Below are 23,759 nucleotides of genomic sequence, written 5' to 3'. Positions count from 1 at the left end.
ATGTGGGGCTCACCCGGAGATCAAAAGTTGCATGCTCTTCTGACTGAGCCAGCCAGATGCCCCGTAGATTTCATCTGGTTTTGATTTATGTCAATAAGTATGGTTATTGGCTTAAAGGAAACCTGAAATTTATCTTTCTCTTTATGGACAATATTAACATGTTTCCTAGAGAAACTTCTGTATTTTATGGGTAACAATACTTTTATCTCCCAAATTTAAATCTTTTTTTTCTATGATAAATTTAAGAAAGTAACTGACAGAAAGGTACAACACAAAGAATTATAGCTAGTAATTGGCATCCACTTATAATGTACTAGGCCAGGTGTAGAAGGTTTTATGTACCTTATTTTGATTAATACTTGTGATACACAATGTTGACGTTATAGAAATGTGGACACAATGATCCCCAGGTAAACTAAAGACAAAAAGAATGAGGCCTAACGAGGGTAAGTGATCTGCCAAGGGTCACAAAACAAATAAGAGAGGAGGTGGAATTCAAATTTAAGTACCTCTCGTTCTTAAGTCTTTCTCCTTTATTTACTCTTATAATTAAAGAGTAAAAGGTACAACAAGTGAGCATATTTGACTTATTAGAACATAAATGAAGTATGTTACTTCATACTGAAAATATTTAGCACAAATTCAGTAGAATTCATACTCAACAGGCTTAACAGAGTCCTTTAAAATTCTCATCTACAGCAGCATTTCTCAACTTTTTTCATCATCTTCCCCCACCCCCCCAAGGGGTCTTCTTGACACTTTTTTTCTTAATCACCCTACCCACAAAAATTTAATACCACAGATATACCACATACTATATGTATATCTGTGCATACAGACTATATGTAGATCTGTGCTTTATACATAAGAAGAGTTAAGATTTTTTTTTCCCCTAGAATGCATTTTTGCCCCTTGGAGGGTAATGAGGATGTATAATCTAAAAGATGTATCTGCTTTTCTTTGTTGCTCCAAAACCTTCCAACCCACTGGCTATTACTTCAAATTGCATGGAGTTAGGATCTTAGACTTTTAGCTTAAAGTTTTTCTGTATGTTAAAATATGAATACATAGAAAATATTGGTGAAGCACCAAAACCCATGTCCATTTTAGTGTGAATAGAAGATGGAAAAAACAGTTTGATGGGGGAAAATGAGAAGAATGTGAGAGCACTCCCTACTGGAGCAGAGGAAGGAGAACAGAGAGGCTCTGGGTCGGAATGCCTGTGGCACAATTGTGCTTCAGTCTAGTCCCGTTGAACACATTAACATGAAGTAAGTACTTGAAAATGCCAGCTCTCATTCATGATGAACAAGAAATCTTAGTCATAAGCCACCTTAGTGACCATCACCCTATTGATTAATGTGTAAATATTGGGTTTCCTGCCTGTGAAGATTTGCTGTTTGGTTCCTTTCAGGTCTGTTTGTATATTCCCAATTGCTATGTGGCCAAGAACAAGTAAGTTTATGTAATGTTCCAAAGAAACAGCTCGACACCGTGGCTCATTTTAACCCAGGTATGAATAGAAGACAGAGTTGAATTCACAAATACTTCTTTCACATGCACTATAAAATACAACTTTTCACTCCCAGAGGCCAAAATGGTCTTAACCATTGAAGTAATTATAGCTCATGACTATAATTTAGAGTTAGCTCTAGTTGACTCAAAATTCACACAGGAAAATAATTCAGTCATCTTATTGGAACACTGGAGTGAATAACTTCATAAAACCCATATAGTTGCAGCAATCCTAGAGAGAAGGGTAAATTCTAATAGAAATCAAGAGTTGATAATTTCATAAGACAACAACAGTAATTGTCTACCATTTACTGGTCACCAATTTAAAGGCTCAAGTACCACAGTTTACATTTATAAATATCACCTACTCACTCCTTATAGCAATCCTATGAGATGAACAGTTGTATCCACTTGTATAGAGGAAATGAGTTTAGAAAGGATGGGCAATTTTCCTGAAACCTTTCAGAAGTAGAGGCAGAGTAGAGGAATTCAAACTCCTGTCATCTGAAGCTCATGCTTTGCCACCTCAGCCATAGTGAAATTATCTCAGTGAAATGACAGAAAAGGCTCAAGTCTGTAAACTTTTACTTTCCAGTCAGATGGAGAAATCTTGGGTAAATGGAGAAGTAATGGATACGGTGTGTAACATCTTTTCAGATTTTACATATAAGAAGCTACTGTTTAGATAATTTAAATTGAAGGATTAAAAAAAATAAATACCTTCAAGATGTGTATTGGTAAGGATTTTCTGACTTTGAAGCTTTTAAAAAATATGCATATGTATCAGGACCTTGGTAAATGTTAAATAAAATGGTGGCTACTCACACAAGCCTAGGTGCACTTTCCAGAAGCCAGGTTAACTATAGTAAATTATTTCCATCACTCATTCCCCATCAATAGCATTGAACCTTATAATATGAAGGGAGCCCCCATATAAAAGAATGGCCCTTCTAAAATAAAAAATACAAGAATAACACATGTTGGTGAGACATGCAGAGAAAAAGGAACTCTCTTGTATTGTTGGTGGTAATGCAAACTGGTGCAGCCACTGTGGAAAACAGTGTGAAGTTTCCTCAAAAAGTTAAAAATAGAACTACCCCATGATTTAGTAATTGCACGACTGGGTATTTATCCAGAAAATACAAAAACACTAATTCAAAGGGATACATGCACCCTTATGTTGCATTATTTACAGTAATTAAATTATGGAAGCAGCCCAAGTGCCCATCGATAGATGAATGGATAAAGAACGTATGGTATATATTTACAATGGAATATTGTTCAGTCATAGAAAAGAATGAAATCTGGCCATGTGCAGTGACATGGATGGAGCTAGAGAGTATAATGCTAAGCAAAATAAGTCAGTCAGAGAAAGACAAATACCATATGATTTCACTCATCTGTGGAATTTAAGAAACAAAACAAACAAGCAAAGGAAAAAGAGAGAGCGACAAACCAAGAAACAGATTCTTAACTATGGAAAACAAACTGATGGTTACCAGAGGGGAGGTGGGTGGGGGTTGGGTGAAATAGGTGATGGGGATTAAGGAGTGTACTTGTGACGAGCGATGAGTGATGTATGGAAATGTTGAATAGCTATGTTGTACACATGAAACTAATATAACACTGTATGTTACTATACTGGAATTAAAATAAAATAAAATAAAATAAAATAAAATAAAATAAAATAAAGGCTCTTTTTAAAACATCCAATTCATTTTATACATGTATACAGAGTTCCATCAACATGAAAGGATAATAAAAAACTAAGAGGGCAGAAGTGGAATAGCAAAAATAAAGTAAAACTCTACGAAATAATTTTATAGATTTATAGAAGAGGTTAGGAGCAGTGTTGAGGAGCCAGGAACCAAATGTGTCACCTCATTCCTAGTCCAGTATTTTCTTCATAACAGTATACTGTTACTAAGTAGAATAATAAATAGGCTTGAAATTATAGCAAAAACTGACCTCTAAAATACATCATCAATTTTAGGCTTAATCTGTGGAGACCTAACTAATATTTAAATTATTCAAACATCCTGACAATGAAGTACAAATATAATTTATCTTTTAAACTACCAACCTAGTTATATTTACTATGTCCCAAATGGGTATCAAACATCCCTAAATAGTGACATAATGAATAACTCCAGTAAAGGCTAAAATTGTTCTCACATGTGAAGTAATGTGTACAACTGGTCAAAGTATAACCATCGCAATAAAAGATGTTTTCACTTAATTTCCTAGAAATTTCAAATGTTTGTTTAGCCCTTATTAACTGGAAAATTCCATAATGCATTGTACACTTACTGACACGTTCTAGTAAGAAAATGTTTTTAAAATAAATAATCCATGGCATAAAATTCAACCAGTGTTTCACAATATTAACTTGACAATAAATGAAGCATTTTTAATGTATGAAGCATTTTAAAAATGTTTATGTAGCTTCCAATGAAATTCTAATTTAATCATATTCTATAAAGTGAGAAAGATTCCCTATGTCAGATTCTCTATTAAAGGTTTTGCCAGATTTCTATTAAGACTAATGCATGCAAATGCTATATTTAAAAATATTTTATAACACTTAAGATATAATTGTGAATACTACTAAAAATATGCTTAACACTTCACTTTTTCAATGTTCTCCTACTTGAAACTAATGTTAAAACTGACAATCTAGGCATTCCCATATATGTTACATATCAATAAAATGATCATGTAGAACCAGCTCTTTCTAGAGGACATATCAGAGCATTTTAACAACATATGGAAGTGCAACATATTTTTAAACCAGAAGTCATGTTAACACTTAGATCACATGGACTCTGTTGTCTATAACAACTACTAATTAAACCCCAAAATGTTGTGTTCATCTTAATGGAAGGGAAAAAAGTATAGTTATGCTAGTCATGCTCCCTCTTTAATTTATACATACATGTACAAGATCACTCTAAGGTGCCATACCTCATCAACTAAAATCCTAGTAGGACAAATAATACCAATCATGGCATTGCCCAGCACTATATGAAATCTGTACAAATCTGGAAAATTACATCCAAAGCCAAGTATACCTCCCTATATATCTTTTCTATCACTTCAGAACAAATCTACCATTCGGAAGGTATGTTACTTACCGAGAAGCATGTTTCTTAGCAGAAGTCAATTCAGTCTGTCTGTAATTTATGTGTAACAAAGGTATAAAGAGCGGAGAAGTACGTTAACCTGCCACACGTTTTGTTACAGATAGTGTGAGCCTTCACAAACTCTTCCTTGTATCCTATGCCTGCTGGAGTACTGGACAGACTCCACTCACTCACTGTGCACCTCGGTGGAAACTAACAAACAATACAGTCACTGTCAGTAGATGTTGCCTCCTCAGCATACAGAGCCAAAAAAAATTATGGAAAAGTAGGTTACTTCACTGGGGTTGGAGATGTAAATTCTGAATTGATTATGCTGTTTCTTTAAAATTCCAGTAATATTTTCTACTGAATTCACAAAGAAACAAAATTTAAACTTATGCAAATAAGCTTATAAGATCATATTTAAAAAATGTCACTGTCCTCTTTCTCCCCTTCTTTTTTTTCTCTAAGAATTTAAAATACATTTCACTACAAACTAAAAAGAAATTGTGTTATGAAATAACCTCTGTATAATATGCATGTTTTTAGAAGTACTGAATATTAAAATTATATCACTAATCAAGGATCATAGAATGCAAATATACTTATTACTTGGTGTTATGAGATTGGGCCTCCAATGTGATTTCAGTTCCACAATGGATTATTTGTTTGACTCCAATACAAAGATAATTATTTCTGAAATCAGTTTCTCCTGAGAGAATAAACCTTACAGTTTTAAAGCAATAAGAATATTGCAATGAACATTTAACAAAGGAATATCTTGTTTCTTTTTCTTCTTCTACTAGATGTGTATTAACAATTTAAAAAGAGAAAAATCTATATCTGAGCCCAACAGAAGAATACACAGCATGTCAGATAACACTAAAGCCAGTAAGTTGAATGTGATTTTTAAGACTATGTTTTCTAAAATAGAAATGAGATAAAAACCGTATGTATTGGTGAAAGGTGGTTAAGATGGTGGAGGAACATGGAAGCCCTGAGCTTGTCCCTGAAATGCAGCTAGATCAGCATCAAGCCATTTTGAACACCTAGGAAATTGATCTGAGGATTAACACAACAATCTGCATAACTTGAACCACACAGCAGGTACACAATGCAGAGAGGTGAACTCAAGGAGAGAAAAGCTGCAGAGGGTGGGGAGTTGTTTTTGTGGAAAGAGAACAGAGAAAGGGAAAGGGGAGGAGCGTGACACCTTGGGATCATGCAAGAAAAGCACTCTCCCTGAATGTAGTGGGAGAGAAAGAGACAGAAAGAGTGAAAACACTTTCAGGGGAGACTGAACAAGAAATCTGTTCCCCAACATCATTGACAGGGAGAAAGGGGAGGGTTTCAATCCACCAGGATTCTATAAACAGTGGAGCGTAGAGTATGAAGTTTTGGAGCTCAGTGCCTGGTGGTGCTCTGGTGAGGAAGTAGGGAAAATTCCCAGGAGGAGGCAGCAGGGTTTGAGGGGTCGTGGTGGTTCCCCTTATTGGAGTGCATTTGGTAGCAGCCATATGGCCTCCCCACAGGCAAAGGTCCCAGAGGACCCCTGAAGAGCAGCCATGTTTGCTGGTATTGGGACAAAGATGCCAGCGTGCAGCAAACCCTAGTGCTGGCTGTCTGTTGTGGTTTACCGTATTCTCTGAACCTCTGCCACTGTGCAATCACATGAATGCTTTCTAGGGCAAGCCAGCACCTGGCCATTGCTCAGTGAGACCCTCCCCCAGAGAGTTGGTGTGGGTCCAAGCTGCAGGGGTCTCTGACGCATGGGGCTTTAAAACACAATCCCACTCGAGGTAAAACTCTGGAGGGAGGTGCTGCCTGGCAGGTGGACAGCTTGGACATGGACAGGGTAGAGACAAGGAGTAGATGGAATCCTGAGACAAAGTAGGGGTGTTTGACCGCAGGTCCGTCAGAGCATGAAACTCCTGTGCCAGAGACTAGGGAACTGAGTGAAGCCACTTCCACCTCTCCTGTGCGTGCATGCACACCATACTGATCCACCCTAGTAAGCTAAGCAGCGCCACCTAGTGGAGAACACAGCCATTACACCAAGCCCCGCCCAACTGCACTCTCCAAGCATATCCCCTAGCATCCCCTAGAAGACCAGCACAAGTCACTCCACCTGCTTAGTGTATGGACTATAGAGCACTCCATAGTTTCAGTTCTAAGGGAAACCGCGTGTAACTTCATTTGGGTTTCATTCTGTTTACAAGTTCATTTATTTGTTCATTTTATTTGCTTCTGCTTTTGTTTAATTTTTTCCTTTTTTCCTATTCCCTTTTTTCTTTTCTTTCCTTCCTCATTCTGAGTTACAGAAAATTTTATTTATTTTATCTTATTATTATTTTTTCTCCCATTCCCTCGTTTTTTCTCTTCTATCAGGCTTCTTTCAACAAGCAGACAAAAACACACCTAGGATCTAGCTTCTTTTGATATTTTGTTTTGTTTTTATTTTTTTAATTTTAATTTTTATTATTTTTTTCTTCCCCCAAAATGACAAAATGAACAATTCATCCCAAAAGAAAGAACAGAGAGAAATGACAGCCAGGGACTTAATCAATACAGACATAAGCAAAATGTCTGAACTAGAATTTAGAACCACGATAATAAGAATACTAGCTGGGGTTGAAAACAGCATAGAATTCCTTAATGAAGAGAGAAAAGAAATAAAATCTAGTCAGGATGAAATTAAAAATGCTATAAGCAAGATGAAATCTTGAATGAATACCACAATGGCAAGGATGGACAATGAGGAGCAACAAATCAAAGATTTAGAAGATAAAATTATGGAGAGTAATGAAGAAAAAGAGGGAAACAAAGACAAAAGATCATGATTCAAGACTTAGAGAACTCAGTGACTTATTAAAAAGGAATAACATCCGAATCATAGGAGTTCCAGAAGATGAAGAAAGAGAAAAAGGGGCAGAAGGTTTATGTGAGCAAATTATACCAGAAAAATTTCCGAATCTGGGCAAGGACACAGACAACAAAATTGAAGAAGCACAGAGAACTCCCATTGGATTCAACAAAAACCAACCACCACCAAGGCATATCATAGTCAAATTCACAAAATACACAGACAGGCAAAGAATTATGAAAGCAGCAAGGGAAAAGTTCCTTAACATATAAGGGAAGACAGATCAGGTTCACAGCAGACCTATCCATAGAAACTTAGCAGGCCAGAAAGGAGTGGCAAGATATATTCAATATGCTAAATCAAAAAAATATGCAGCCAAGAATTCCTTATTCAGTAAGGCTGTCATTCAAAATAGAGATAAAGAGTTTCCCAGACAAACAAAAACTAAAGGAGTTTGTGACCACAAACCAGCCCTGCCCTGCAAGAAATTTTAAGGGGGATCATTTGAGTGGAGAAAAGACAAAACGAAACAAAAAAGATGAAAAGCAACAAAAACTAGAAAGGACCAGAGAATATCACCAGAAACACCAATATAACAGGCAATACAATGGCATTAAGTTAATATCTTTCAGTACTCACTTAAATGTCAAGAGACTAAATGCTCCAATCAAAAGACATAGGGTATCAGAATGGATAAGAAAACAAGACCCATCTATATGCTGCTTGCAAGAGACTCATTTTAGACTTAAAGACACTTGTAGATTGAAAGTAAGGGGAAGGAGAACCATTTCTCATGCTAATGGTCATCAGAAGAAAGCTGAAGTAGTCATACTTATATCAGACAAATGAGATTTTAAAATAAAGTGTAACAAGAGGTGAAGAAGGGCATTATATCATATTTAAGTAGTCTATCCACCAAGAAGACCTAATAATTATAAATATTTATGCCCCTAAGGTGGAACACCAAATATATAAATCAATTAATCACAAACATAAAGAAACTCATTGATATTAATACCATTATAGTAGGGGACTTCAACACCCTATTTACAGCAATGGACAAATCATCTAAGCAGAAAATCAACAAAGAAACAATGGCTTTGAATGACATACTGGACTAGATGGACTTAACAGATATGTTCAGAACATTTCATCCAAAAGCAGCAGAATACACATTCTTCTTGAGTGCACATGGAACAGTCTCCTGAAGAGATCACATACTAAGTCACAAATCAGCCCTCAACAGGTACAAAAAGATCGAGATCATACCTTGTATATTTTCAGATCACAACACTATGAAACTTGAAATCAACCACAAGAAAAAAAAAATTGGAAATACCATGAATGCTTGAATATTAAAGAACATCCTACAAAAGAATGAATGGGTTAACCAAAAAATTAAAGAGGAAATTAAAAAGTAGAATTAAAAAAAGAATACAAATAATAATAAAAGAATAAAATGAGCAATTATATGCCAACAAATTGGGCAATCTAGAAGGAATGGACAAACTCCTAGAAACATATGAACTACCAAAACTGAAACAGGGCCAAAGGGAAAATTTGAACAGATCCATAACCAGTAAAGAAATTGAGTCACTAATCAAAAATCTCCCAACAATCAAGAGCCCAGGGATGGATGGTTTTCCAGGGATATTCAACCAAACATTTAAAGAAGAGTTAATACCTATTCTTTTGAAGCTGTTCCAAAAAATTGGGGTGCCTGGGTGGCTCAGTCGGTTAAGCGTTTGACTTCAGCTCAGGTCATGATCTCACAGTCTGTGAGTTCGAGCCCCGCGTCAGGCTCTGTGCTGACAGCTCACAGCCTGGAGCCTGCTTCAGATTCTGTGTCTCCCTCTATCTGTCCCTCCCCTGATCATGCTCTGTCTCTCCCTGTCTCAAAAATAAATAAAAACATTAAAAATTTTTGAAGCTGTTCCAAAAAATAGAAATAGAAGGAAAAGTTCCAAACTCATTCTACACAGCCAGGATTACCTTGATTCCAAAACTAAACAAGGACCCCACTAAAAAGGAAAACTACAGACCGATTTCCCTAATGAACATGGATGCAAAAATTCTCAACAAGATACTAGCAAACTGGATCCAACAATGCATCAAAAGAATTATTCACCACAATCAAGTGGAATTTATTCCTGGGATGCAGGGCTGGTTCAGTATCCACAAATCAATGTGAGACATCACATTAAAAAAAGAAAGGATAAGAACCACATGATACTCTCAATAGATGCAGAAAAAGCATTTGACAAAATACAGCATCCTTTCTTGATAAAAATCCTCAAGAAAGTAGGGATAGAAGAATTATACCTCAAAATCAGAAAGGCCATATATGAAAGACCCACCACTAAGTATCAGCCTCAATGAGGAAAAATTGAGAGCTTTCCTCCTAAGGTTAGGAACAAGACAAGGATGTCCACTCTCACCACTGTTATTCAACATAGTGTTGGAAGTCCTAGCCTCACCAATCAGGCAATGCAAAAAAATAAAAGGCACCAAATTGACAAGGATGAAGTCAAACTTTCACTCATTGTAGACAACATGATACTCTATGTGGAAAACCTAAAATACCCTACTAAAAAATTGCTAGAACTGATCCATGAATTCAGTAAAGTTACAGGATATAAATCAATGTACAAAAATCAGTTGCTTTTCTATACACCAATAATGAAGCAGCATAAAGAGAAATCAAGGAGTCAATCCCATTTAAAACTGCACCAAAAACCATAAAATACCTAGGAATAAACCTAACCAAAGAGGTGGAATATCTATACACTGAAAACTATAGAAACCTTATGAAAGAAATTGAAGAAGACACACACACACACACACACACACACACACACACACACACACGGAAAAACATTCCATGCTCATGGATTGAAAGAAACCATATTGTTAAAATGTTGATACTACTCAAAGCAATCTACATATTCAATGCAATCCCTATCAAAATAACACCTACATTCTTCACAGAGCTAGAACAAACTATCCTATAATATGTATGGAACTAGAAAGGACCCCGAATAGCCAAGGCAATCCCAAGCCAAAGCTTGAGGAAAAACAATTCCAGACTTCAAGCTGTATTACAAAGCTGTAATCATCAATACGGTATGGTACTGGCATAAAACAAACACATAGGTCAGTGGAACAGAATAGAGAACCCAGAAATAGACCCATAAATGTATGGCCAACTAATTTTTGACAAAGCAGGAATGAATATCCATTGGAAAAGAGTCTCTTCAGCAAATGGTGTTCAGAAAACTGTACAGTGACATGCAGAAGAATAAACCTGGACGACTTTCTTATACTACACACACACGTGCGCACACACACACACACACACACACACACACACACACACAACTCAAAATGGATGAAAGACTAAATGCAAGATAGGAAGTCATCAAAATCCTAGAGGAGAAAACAGGCAACAACCTCTTTGATCTTGACTGCAGCAGCTTCTCACTTGACATGTCTCCAGAGGCAAGGGAAACAAAAGCAAACATGAACTACTAGGACCTCATCAAGATAAAATGTTTCTGCACAGTGAAGGAAACAATCAGCAAAACTCAAAGGCAACTGGTGGAATGGGATGGGTATTTGCAAATAACATATCAGATAAAGGGTTAGTATCTAAAATCTATAAAGAAACTTATCAAACTCAATATCCAAAAAACAAATAATCCAGTGAAGAAATGGACAAAAGACATGAATAGACACTTTTCCAAAGAAGATATCAGATGGCTAACAGACACATGAAAAGATGCTCAACATCACTCATCATCAAGGAAACACAAATCAAAACCACAATGAGATAAAACCTCACACCTGTCAGAATGGATACAATTAACAACTCAGGGTACAATAGATGCTGGTGAAGATGTGGAGAAAGAGGAACACTTTTGCACTGTTGGTGGGAATGCAAATTTGTGTAGCCACTCTGGAACAGTATGGAGGTTCTTCAAAAAATTACAAATAGAACTACCCTATGACCCAACAATTGCACTACTAGGTATTTATCCAAATGATACAGGAGTGCTGATTTGAATGGGCACATGCACCCCAATGTTTATAGCAGCATTGTCAACAATAGCAAAACTATGGAAAGAGCCCAAATGTCCATTGACTGATGAATGGATAAAGAAGATATGGTATCTATATCTATATCTATATCTATATCTATATCTATATCTACAATGGAATATTACTGGGAAGCCAAAAAGAATGAAATCTTGCCATTTGCAATAATGTGGATGGAACTAGAGTGTATTATTCTTTGTGAAATAAGTCAGAGAAAAACAAATATCATATGATTTCACTCATATATGGAATTTAAGATACAAAACAGATGAACATAAGGGAAGAAGAGCAAACATAATATAAAAACAGAGAGGGAGACAAACCATAAGAGATCCTTAAATACAGAAAACAAACTGAGGGTTGCTGGCTGGGTGTTGGGTGTGGGGAAGGGCTAAAGAGGTGAGGGGCATTAAGGAGGACACTTGTTCAGATGAGCACTGGGTGTTATATGTAAGTGATGAATCACTAAATTCTATTCCTGAAAAAAAAAATAAAAATAGAATAGAAAATTAAATGACACATCCCAGTGTTACATATTCTAGCCATGTGTTCCTATAATACATATTTCATTTATACATTGTAATGACAGACGACAGCAATTAAACTATACCTTCCTCAAATCTAAATACTTGAACAGTGAAATTTCATGGGTTTTTGTTCATGTTTCAATATTTCCCTGTTCCTTAATTTGGGGATTCAACTTCTATAGGCTTAGCTACTATTATTTTTAATGTAAAAAGATACAAACAGGAAAAGGAGAGGAAGAGAGGAGAACACTGAGAATAGTGTAAAAAAGAAAATTTTGAACTATACTGGTATTTCAGATTTTTCTGAATCTAGGTGATACTGGGAAAGTGGGGAAGGACCATGAAGACAGGAGAGTTTGGAGCAAAGAGAACAAAGGGAGAGAGATGGATAAGGATAATAATTAATAAAACATACCAATGATTGTTTTTTTTCCTTTTTCCCCCTTTTATTGGCCATTTTATTTTTTTAATTTTTTTTTAACATTTATTTATTTTTGAGACAGAGAGAGACAGAGCATGAATGGGGGAGGGTCAGAGAGAGGGAGACACAGAATCCGAAACAGGCTCCAGGCTCTGAGCTGTCAGCACAGAGCCCGACGTGGGGCTCAAACTCACGGACCGCGAGATCATGACCTGAGCCGAAGTTGGCCGCTTAACCGACTGAGCCACCCAGGCGCCCCTTATTGGCCATTTTAAAATGTAGGCCTTTGGTATACCAAATGTATACCAAATTTGAGTGTAGTCATCTAAAGGATTGCACATATAAATTCTTACATTGGGTAAACTAACTTTCAATAAGAGGTAGGTGTGTGTGTGTGTGTGTGTGTGTGTGTGTGTGTGTGTTTATATTAATAAATATTTCTTTATAAATGTGGAAGAAGACCTTCCTGACTGCCTTTGACTTCCCATTTATTCTAACCTAGTGGTTCTCACACTTGAGCATGTTCCCTGGAGGGCTTGTTAGAACAGACTCCTGAGCCCAATTCCCAGAGTTTCTGATTCAGTATCTCTAGGGTGGAACCTGAGAAATTACAACAAATTCCCAGGTGATGCTGATGCTGATGCTGCTAGTCCCAGGACTACACTTGGAGAATCCCTGCTCTAGCTCATTATGTTACCCTAGCATCTAACATGAGGATAGTTTCCACTGTAAATTGTTGTGTTACCATATTACATGGATTCTGAGATCTCCCCCACAGCCTACCACATTTTCACAGCTCTGAGTCAGGGTGTGTCTCTAATTAATCACATCTTATGATAAATATACACAAGGCAGCACCCATAACTGTAATGGTCAATTCAGAGTGTGCATGGACTTGTTCAGAGCTGTTAATAAGGTCTCTTCAGTTGAGTGATAGAATTTTTCAGTGCTATCATGTGTTGAATTTAACTATCATTTAAAAATTATTTTTTAAACCTACACTTTGAGAGACACAGTTTTATTTGTCTTTAAACATACAAGTGATTGCATACAAAATGGCATATAAACAGGTGTGACATTTGTATTTGTTATTAGTGAAGCAGATGTTTATTATTGGAGGAATGATAGCAATTTCAGACTTTCTTGGAAAGTATCATTCTACTGCATTAGAGGATGTAAGAAAGGTAACCTCAAGGGGAAGAAGTTGTGGTACGTGTAAAAGTTTTGCTTATCACAGGCTTAGTAATGCAACTGAAGGTAAAAGAAATTGCCAGATGCCCCTGAACAGAAATTTCAAAGTGACGAGTTGCTGGTGTGAATAATTCACAAGTCCAGAGCAGCTCTCTTTAAAGCTCTGTGTTATAGTTTATTAACACTTTTTTCTTTCTTAGTGATACATAAAGTAATGATGTGACTTACCTAAAAAATCCTTAGATTTGTTAAAATGTTATTATTGGAAAATAAAACAATCATTCCTAGTAGTAGCTATTTAAAAATGAATGACCAATGTGTTGATTTCGAGCAGGTTTTTTCTTTTATTGTTCGAAGTGTGGTGTGAAAATTACCTAAAAAAAATCACCAGGATTCTCTGCTAAAAATGTAGGTATCTGGGACTACCAGAGATCTATTGAATCAATATTTTTAGTTGGCGGATAACTAACCATCTCACCTTCAAGTACACAGCAATTTAATAAAAATGGCACCACTGGAGGACTCCTAAATGTGAGTGGTAATAATATATTTCTGAAAAAAAAGTCTTTGATTCCAAATCAATTACAATAAACCTTTGGCATTGCGTAGGTGATTAAAACTATGTAAGAACAAAACTCTCCATGGGTAGTTTTACAAACCCAAACACCAAACTGCATAAATATTCCAATGGACCTGGGTAAAGGCAGAGGAGAAAAAGCCAGAGGCAATGGCGGATGCTCATCTGACCAAGCCTAAAGCAAGTAGTGCTTGGTAGGAAGGCACGATACTAGGAAGAACAAGTACATAGAGGAGCACCACATCCCCAAGTCAGACTCCAACACTGGGCCAGTACTGACTGGAGTCTCCATGTAGCCCTCTAGTGGTATAAAGAATTTGCAAGAGGTAATACCAGAAAGCCAAGATGTAACTGACTGGAAAGTCACCTAATATTGCTGAGCCTGTTAACTCTGTAATATAATAAAGGTATTGTTACAGTATATGTCTACAGTCCATTTCAGCTCTAAAGTTATGTAATTTGTTTAAAAACTTTCATAAAAGGGTATGGCCTCCTTCAAAGTTTTATTAAGAAAACCTCATGAAAGCAAATGACAAACTAATCAAAGACAAAGAACATCTGTGATGGTTTTAATTATGTCCCCCCACAACTTCTTATGTTGAGGATATGAATCCCCAGTATTTCAGAATATGACCTCATTTGGAGGCAGGGTCTTTAAAGAGGTAAACGAGTTACAATGAGGTCATCAGAGTGGACCCTAATCCCATATGACTGACTGGTGTCTTTATAAAAATGAGAAATCTGGATACAGATAGATACAGAGAGATGATGTGGAGGGACACAGGGAGAAGACAGACATCTACACACCAAAGACAGGCCAGGAACAGATTCTTCCCTCACAGCCCTCAGAAGGAACCCACCTGCCAACACCTCGAATTCAGAATTCTAACTTCCAAAACTGTGAGACAATACCTCAGTATTGTGAGGTACCTCAAAGTACCTCAGTTTGTGTTACAACAGCCTTGGCAAAAGAATACAGTGTCTTTACCAGGTGCGTGATATTATTAAGTACATGCTAACTTTATAAAAAGATTGGAGAGTGGATCACCATTCTCTGTTCTTCTAAGAAGTCTGAAAAGCAGTAGGAGCAGCTATTTTGGGAAAGTTAGTTAAACTCAGATTTTTATATTTGCATTTCCGTTAATTTTTCCTTAATCAGGTTGGTCATGCATTTGTCTTTTCTAGTAGATTTCCCCCTCAAAAACACTAGCTGTTGATTTTTTCCCTACTTGCTTTTATATTTATTAATGTCTACTTCCTAACTTCCTTTGATTAATTTTGATACACTTTTTCTAGTTTCTAAGATACACACATGGCTCATTTATTTTCAATTTTTGTTTTTTAACACTAAAAACCATTTAAGAACACAGTTTTGCTAACTTTTCCCTTCCATTAGCTTACAGATAATCTATCATTTTAGTTTTGATTTTCCTTTTCTCTCCTTACTTAATGGTTAATAGAACTGACAGCAGAAATAACGATTCTATTTTTGTCTTTAGTATTAATTTAGTTTGGTCTTGGGCCAATCACTCACCTTCCATGAACTTCTGTGAGGTTGCCTATGTGAGGATCAAACCAACTAAATATGACAGTATTTGAAACCATGGATTGTTATACTAATTTAAGTTATTGCTTTAATTATTTTTGACTAACTCTACATAAAGAAATAGGGCATGCCTGGGGACATGAGAATTGCTTAACTTCGGGGTTTTAAATTTTTATTTCTGTTTGATATATTATTGTCTCTCAAATTGTCTATATGTTTATAACTTTATAGCAAAATGGCAATAATTCACCTACCAGCACAGTTTTAGTTGATCACTTTCATTCAAGGAAAGAAATTATTTAAAAAAATCTTCCTCTCGAAATAATCTGCATTATCATTTAAAAATAGGAGTAAAAAACAAAACAAACAAACAAAAAACCCAACCATGAGCAAAAGGAGCTAGCATTTATTGAAAGCAGGTTATATGTCAGGCACTCTTTTAGGTAATTTACATTAAATTCTCATAAAAGTTACTGTACTGCCCAAGGTCACAAATCTTCCAATCCAGTTCTCCTTTCAAGCTCCCTCCTCATAGAAACCAGTGAATTGAGACAGCAGGGTTGAATTCAAGTTTTTTCCTAATGATTTCCAGAGAATGCAAAATATTTCATATTTTAAGGGAAATTGAAAATATAAATCATTTTTAAGTATACGTATTTAAAAAAAACAAATGGCCCTTTCGTTTATCCTTGTTTTTTTTTTTTTTCTTCAGAGGAAACTTTTAGTTTTTCCTTTTTTTTTTCCTTTAGGGGAAAATGAAAATGTCTGTGAGTAATCATTTTGCTTTGAATTATACTATTATTTTTCTATCATGCTAAATATGAGGTTCTAACACATCTTATGTATTAATTCAAGAGTTCTCATGGTGTCTAAAATATATGTACAAATTTTTAGCAACATTCATTTTTAATACCTAATGCTGAGTTTTTACTTAAGACCACCTGAAGGCATTAATTACTATTATTTCTGGTGAGATTATGCTGAGGAAAAAATTGTAGCCTAATCAGGTTTTCAAATTATCTACAAGTACACAGCTCTCTGCAGATGGGAGATCATTATTCTTAACTATGCTGCCACTTATTTGAATAAAGTAAACATTTAACGAATTATATGAGTTCTGAGTTTAAGATTCCAGAATGCACCCAGAAAAGAGAGATAATAATTAAAATTGTATTGGTGAAGATGCTCATTACATTATGTTTAAATGCAAACATATAGAAACATCCTAAATGCTCAATAGCAGAGGAATGGGTATGTCAATATTATAAAATATATTTAGTGACATAGGAAAATGTTCAACAACAACTGGGGAGAACTATATAGAGCTGGTTATACAATAAAGGTCATATATGTAAGAAAAGCATTTCTATATCTATATGAATATTTGTATATGTACACATCTACAGAAACATGTTTAGAAAAAAAATCCTCCAAAATATGTTAGCACTTCAGGTTTATACAAAATTTTAGTTTATTCTTTTTTCTGTATTGTTACATTTTTTTGGTACTAAACTGAAGAGAATCCATCTTAAAAACTGCAGTGGGAGAGATTTGGCTCTTTAAAAGAAAATTCATGTAATTTATAAAAATCTGGAGGCAGAACCAGCTAATTTAGATAATCTCACTTAAAAATCTTATAGTAGGTATATTTTGAGAACAAGCTAAATTCTCCAGTTTCCTTTGGGTCCTAATGATCCTCTGATGCAACCTGTAAGGTTACAGACCTGGGCAAGCATGCAGACTAAACACACGCAGGAGGCTCTCTCATTGATCCCCGTCACAGGGAAATGTAGAGGAAGTGGTGTGAAATAAACAAGGTAAAAGAGAATGAGGAAAATGGTAATACACTATTTATATGGAACTTCAGCCATCAATTCCCACAATTCCTCAGTGAGTCAATCTCTTCACCTGTAGTATCTGCATCCATATAGATGAGACTGGAGAACTGGCAGGAAGGGGAGGGCAGGAATGTAGCCCACAGATAGGCTTATCTGCATGATTTCCTTCAAGGCATTAAATCCTTTTAACCATTATTGTAGCACTGTCATTTTTACCCAAGTATTTAACTTATATAAAGGAAACAGTTTGTAGCCTGGATAGATATGGCTCCCAGAAACGTGTTATAACATGGCCCAGATAAAACTATTCCCACGTCATCAGAATATTTCTATTACAACATCATGACATATAACTAACATGGTTCAGACACATCAGATCCCTGCACAACTGGACACATCAAAAGAATTGTTATGTCATCAATGATGCCACCAGAGAGAGCACCTGGTCCCCTCCTACACTGGAGAGCAGATGTTCCAATAACGCCACGGAGGTTTTCTTAAGATAGATGTTCAGATGTGTCAAGATTTTCAATAGGGTTAAATTGGAAATGTTATCATTTTTGTTCTATTCATTAAAAAAAAAAATCTCTACCTACCTAAATGACACCCACTCTACTTTGCTTATTTTAATGGAAATGCAGTTTGTCCTCTGAGGCAGAGTTTGCTTAGGGCAGCACAATGCTCTGCAACTGTTTATGTCATGAGAGTGATTGCCAGCTGGGAGAAATGTGCTGTATCTAGTTTGCCTATGGCATATATTTGGAAGGAGATGGACGAGACTATAAAACGCAGGACAAGTTAGACAATTTTGAAGTGCAATGATATTCTGCAAACAAAAATGTTTAGGTGCATCTAACTCTGGGAGATGAAATCCAAAGGGATTTTAAGATTTGCTCTCCATTGGCATAAAAATCTTAAAAAGAAAAAAAAAAGAACCATTAAAAAAATCACCAACAGGTTTCATTTTCATTCAAGAGCTTGTTACACACAGTGGGCGTTAAAAACAACACTGAAAATCATTTAAAATCATTAAAAACTCACTTAAAATAAAAATATAAAAGGTAAATTCACTAGAGTCAAAACTGTTGAAATATAGTTTTAGAAGCATATGGGTACAACTTCCCTGCATCTGAACTGTATGGTTAAATTAACTATAAAAATATTTTTATCAGTAATATACTTTTCTGAAATAACTCACATATATAAACTCTAAATGATATTAGAAAGGAAAAGAAAGATAAAAGATATTGTCTTTGTCTCAGGAAATGAATTTACTTGTTTAAAATGCAGTTTTAAGAAAACATTTAACTAATAGGTGTATTGTGGGGTTTTGTTTAGTTTTGTTTTTGAGAGAGAGTTGAAAGCAGGGGTGAGAGGATGAGGGGGAATCTTAAGTAGGCTCCATGCTCAGTGGCAGATCCCACAACACTGGGATCATGACCTGAGCCAAAATCAAGAGTTGCAGTTTCAACTGGCTGAACCACCCAGGTGCCTCAACAAATAAGTGTTTTTAAACTTTGAATACATGTCATATAATTATAGAATCTGAATACTTAAAAATGACTCCCAAATTATCTCATTTTATTAACAAATAAACTGAGATCCAGAGGGACACATTATCTTGCTTATTGTCATCCAGTTGGAGGGAAATATCATAGGAACATTATTCACTCTCTAAATTTTTGTTAAGTCCCATTCTATGCCAGGCACTGTTTTGAGTGCTGAAACAAATGGAATCCCTGTTCTCATGGAACTTACATTAGACTAATGTTTCCTATCATAAGGCTCCTTGCTCACATACTCCTCTCACCAAACGAGCTAAACTATACAACTTATAAGGGCACTCCAATATCTGATAAAAATACCTGTGTTTTTTTGTTGTTGTGTTTTTCTGCCTAGATTCATCTATAATGATTTCCTTGAAAATGATCACATTTGTCCATATTAAAGAGAAAATCCCCAGATCTATATGTTACATGTACTTGAATAAGAAACTTGAGTAAGATCTGTATTGTTTTTTGTTATCTCAGTGTAACATATTTGGGATATAATGGCATAATACAATTGGAAAGATCTCATTTTTTTTTTATCTCTATGCCCCACAGAAGGGGAAAAAAATCTGAGATTCAGAGATAATGATTTGCTATTTCTTTCCCAATTTAATCTTAGGTATCTCCACTAACATCCAGCAGTCATCATATTATGATTTGAGTGAATGATTTAGGGAAGGATCTATATAATATCAAGTGATGTTGTAAGAGTCTACAACTGCAGCAGTAAATCAGGAAGAATTCTAACGTGTGGTTTTAACATTCACTAATATTCTTTAGTAATAATGTGCTGCACATGTACTACAACTTTTAGCCTTAGGCAACTGGATTTTGTAATTAAGGCAGAATACGCAGTATGTTTCCAGGGCTTGCCAGCCCACAGCCTCTTTTGCCTAATGTGACCCCTCTCTGTACCATATGACTCTATCTCATTCCAGCCACAGCAGATGGGACCAGGACCAAGTGTAGATAACTGATTTAAGGGCAGCTAATCATCAGAGATGTGACTAGTGGCCTGGTTCAAAACAACATGCCAATTAATCCTTTACGGATAGGGAAGATGAGAAACTGGGAACATAAACACTAGAGACTGTGAAATTCTAATCAGGTTCACAGGGTCTCATGTTCAAGCCATACTTTATGGGGAAGAGGGACAAGTCACTAGAAAGAACACATCATAAAGTGCTGAGAAGGCAAGAGACTGTGAGAGGTAGAGATCGCTTCTGAGAGAAAAAAAACAAACAAACAGTTCCTGGTGGCTTTCCAGGTCACTGACATCTATTTCCACAAGCCCCAGCCAACTTCGATTATTGGCTTTGGATTTCCTGAGATTCACTGTTGAATCCTCATAACAAATTTCCTCTTTCTTAAGTTATACTGAGTCTTACTTGCAACCATATGAATCCTGGCCAAGAGAAATGGCTTTTCTTGCACCCATACCTCGTTTGAGCAAAAGTCAGTCACACGTGATGGTACGCAATTCCTCTTACTTCTCTGAAGGACCACTCTACCCATAAGTCAATTTTGGTCACTGGTTATTATACTATATCATTAATATATAATGACACAGTGGGATTTAATAAGTTAATTTTTACAACCTTATAAATATAAAATTATAGGATGGCTACTAAATGGTTACTGTATTAATCTTTTCCAACTTTCAACTTTCAAATAGTTTTTGGTGATGCTCATACTATCTGCTTACTTCATCTCCTTCCTGTTCTCTATTGAAGGTGTTGGAAAACAGGCACTCAGAGAAATTATAACAAGTAGCAGTCTTCTGGCTTACCAGAGCTCTGATATTCTCCTCTATAAGTGCTTTCTGGCTATTTTTTCCCCAATAAATTTTGTTCCTAAAGTTCCTGAAGGCTTTCTCCTTTATTCTTCATTTAATTAGTCATTGATCCTCCTCAAACTGAATGGGTGAGAAAACATTTTCTCCTTTGTTTTGCTTTTAAATATTTGATCAGAATATTTTTTTGCTACTTGTTTAGCATACTGTTCCGGTAGCAAACACAGATTTTTCTCCTTCTTCTGTATTTGTTTTGCTACTGCCAGGAACAGAGTCTACAAAAATTATTGTTGCCTCCTCATATACCAGAAAAAAAACTTTATTCTTTATAAGGTAAAGAAAATGTCAGTCTCAGTCAATATAAATACTTTTACTCAAAAGATATATTAAGATGACAATTCAGATATCATTCAGCTACGGTAATGAGCCATCTGAAGCACTCTACTCTGGGGTTTTCCAACTTCAGGGAAAATAAAAAATTGGAAAACAGTTAAAAATAGAAATATTGATATGATTAAAGCTAGAAAACAGTAGGAAAGACAAAAAGTATAATAAAAAGAACACCAAGATCTGGCCTTCAAGTACATAAATGGCTCTATGTTACCAAGCATGGAGATGACAGGTAGAACTACCAAGAGAGTGACCTTAGTAGTAATAACTACTCAGATATACAAAACTGAGATTCGAATGGCTAGGATGGCAAGAAAAGCTGGCAACTTCTGCAGACCTGCAGAACCCAAATTGGCATTCGTCATCAGGATCAGAGAGATATCAATGGTGTGAGCCCAAAGGTTCGAAAGGTGCTGCTGCTTCTTTGTCTTTGCCGGATGTTCAGTGGCACCTTTGTTAAGCTCAACAAGGTGAGCTCATAGATCAGTTCATTCACTGACTCCAGGTTTGGGTAACGCCATGCTCCATATGGTTCCATAATCCGTAACATATTAACTGAAGCCTTGTTGAGCTTAACAAAGGTGTGATTGAAGATCTGGAAAGGCGAAAAAGCAGCAACACCTTTCGAACCTTTGGGCTCACACCATTGATATCTCTGATCCTGATGACAAATGCCAATTTGGGTTCTGCAGGTCTGCAGAAGTTGCCAGCTTTTCTTGCCATTCTAGCCATTCAAATCTCAGTTTTGAACACCTGTCTGTATTCCTTGTGGTAATGTTTAGCTCCTTGCCCCTCAAAGCATCTTTTGGGCAAACTTCTTTCTCAGACGCTTGATCTTCAACTCTGAGAAATTCTCTCACTTTTTCTTAAGGGTTTCTGGCACAGGAAGCACCTTCTTTTTCTTCTCATCTGCACCCTCCATGGTTCCAGCCAGAAAAGAGCAAGGCAAATGTTTTAAAGAAGGAATGAAGGGGGTGCTGTGATAACTGTTGAACAGCCAGCTCCTTGGGGATAAAACCCTAATATGTTGTGTTTACCAAATCATAGTATAAATATGATTCTAATTTCAAGCTACCAAAGTGATGAGCATTACTGAATGTAGAACTCAGCAGCACACCATTATATTTCCACATATATATACAATCGAGAAAAAACCTCAAGAGCATAGATAATAGTAAAATGTGGTTAAGTAATTAGGAAGTAATGGGTTTTGAATATTTAATACCTTTGTTTTAAATATAATTCATTTAATTTACATTTATGTAATTTTTAACACTATATTTAATAACTGGCTCACACAATTCCTGAAAATTTAATAATCAGCTCTTGTAAACCTGTCCAATACACCACTGAAAAGGCATCCATTCAGTCATGTATTTTTCTTAGAAAAGAACAATATTTATTCAAATCAATTGAATAAGAACAAGCCAATTTTTACGGCACATAGGATCTAGAGGGGAGAAAACAAACTTTTTTCATTCATTGAGCTATCTCAAGAATGAGAACTTTTGATCCAGTCCTTCAAGATAAATCAGCTTTCAGGGCACATGCACCCTGATGTTTATAGCAGGACTACCAACAACAGCCAAACTATGGAAAGAGCCCAAAAAACCATCAACTGATGAATGGAAAAAGAAGATGAGGTGTAAATATACAGTGGAATATTACTCAGCCACCAAAAAGAAAAAAATTGCCATTTGCAATGACGTGGTTGGAGGTAGAGTGTATTATGCTGAGCAACATAAGTCAGTCAGAGAAAGACAAATACCATATGATTTCACACATATGTGGAATTTAGGAAACAAAACAGATGAACATAAGGGAAGGGGGAAAAAAGAGGGAAGCAAACCATAAGAGACTCTTAACGATAAAGAATAAACTGAGGGTTGATGGAGGGAGGGAGAATGGATGGGCTAAATGGGTGATGGGAATTAAGGAGGGCACTTGTTATGACGAGCACTGGGTGTTATATGTACGTGATGAATCACTAAATTCTACTCCTGAAACCAATTTTACACTATATGTTAACTAACTAGAATTTAAATAAAAACTTGGAAGAAAAAAAGGATAAATCAGCCTTCACTGTGAACAAAAGAACATAAAGGTTAAGAGCATGGGTTCTAAGGCCAGAACACCTGGATTTGAGTCCTGTCTTGTCCCCATGTAACCCTATAACTTTAAGAAAGTTACTTAAGTTTTTGACCATCTATAAAATGAGATGATAACAGTACCCACCTCAAAGAACTATTGACAGAATTAAATGTTATTATATGTAAAGCATATACAAAGTATCCAACACACTGCAAAAGTTCAGTGAATGCTAACTAACTCC

At 36.0% G+C, this 23,759-nt stretch overlaps 1 protein-coding gene and 1 long non-coding RNA gene across 9 annotated transcripts in view; one reads left to right on the top strand and one right to left on the bottom strand.

Annotated features, from left to right (window-relative positions):
- Positions 1 to 4,967, top strand: part of LOC109273911 (uncharacterized) — a 69,686-nt gene extending 64,719 nt beyond the window's left edge. For both annotated transcript variants that reach the window (XR_008423832.1, XR_008423833.1), the window contains 2 exons: positions 1,415 to 1,513; positions 4,759 to 4,967. This is a non-coding gene — a long non-coding RNA (uncharacterized LOC109273911). The remainder of the gene's footprint in view (positions 1 to 1,414; positions 1,514 to 4,758) is intronic.
- Positions 1 to 23,759, bottom strand: part of ZNF385B (zinc finger protein 385B) — a 400,092-nt gene that overhangs the window by 191,410 nt on the left and 184,923 nt on the right. Inside the window, exon 1 of one of the 7 annotated variants that reach the window (XM_019460988.2) lies at positions 4,650 to 4,778. The exons of the other annotated variants lie outside the window; for them this stretch is intronic. Within the exon in view, the coding sequence (XP_019316533.2) occupies positions 4,650 to 4,659 (10 nt within the window). The 5' untranslated portion in view covers positions 4,660 to 4,778. Of the gene's footprint in view, positions 1 to 4,649; positions 4,779 to 23,759 lie in introns of those variants that run through there. 7 annotated transcript variants of the gene reach the window in all.

Source organism: Panthera pardus, unplaced genomic scaffold, assembly GCF_024362965.1.
Source record: "Panthera pardus isolate Hobbes unplaced genomic scaffold, ASM2436296v1 HiC_scaffold_10, whole genome shotgun sequence".
Lineage (NCBI taxonomy): Eukaryota > Metazoa > Chordata > Mammalia > Carnivora > Felidae > Panthera > Panthera pardus.
This window is presented reverse-complemented; position numbering and strand designations above follow the sequence as displayed.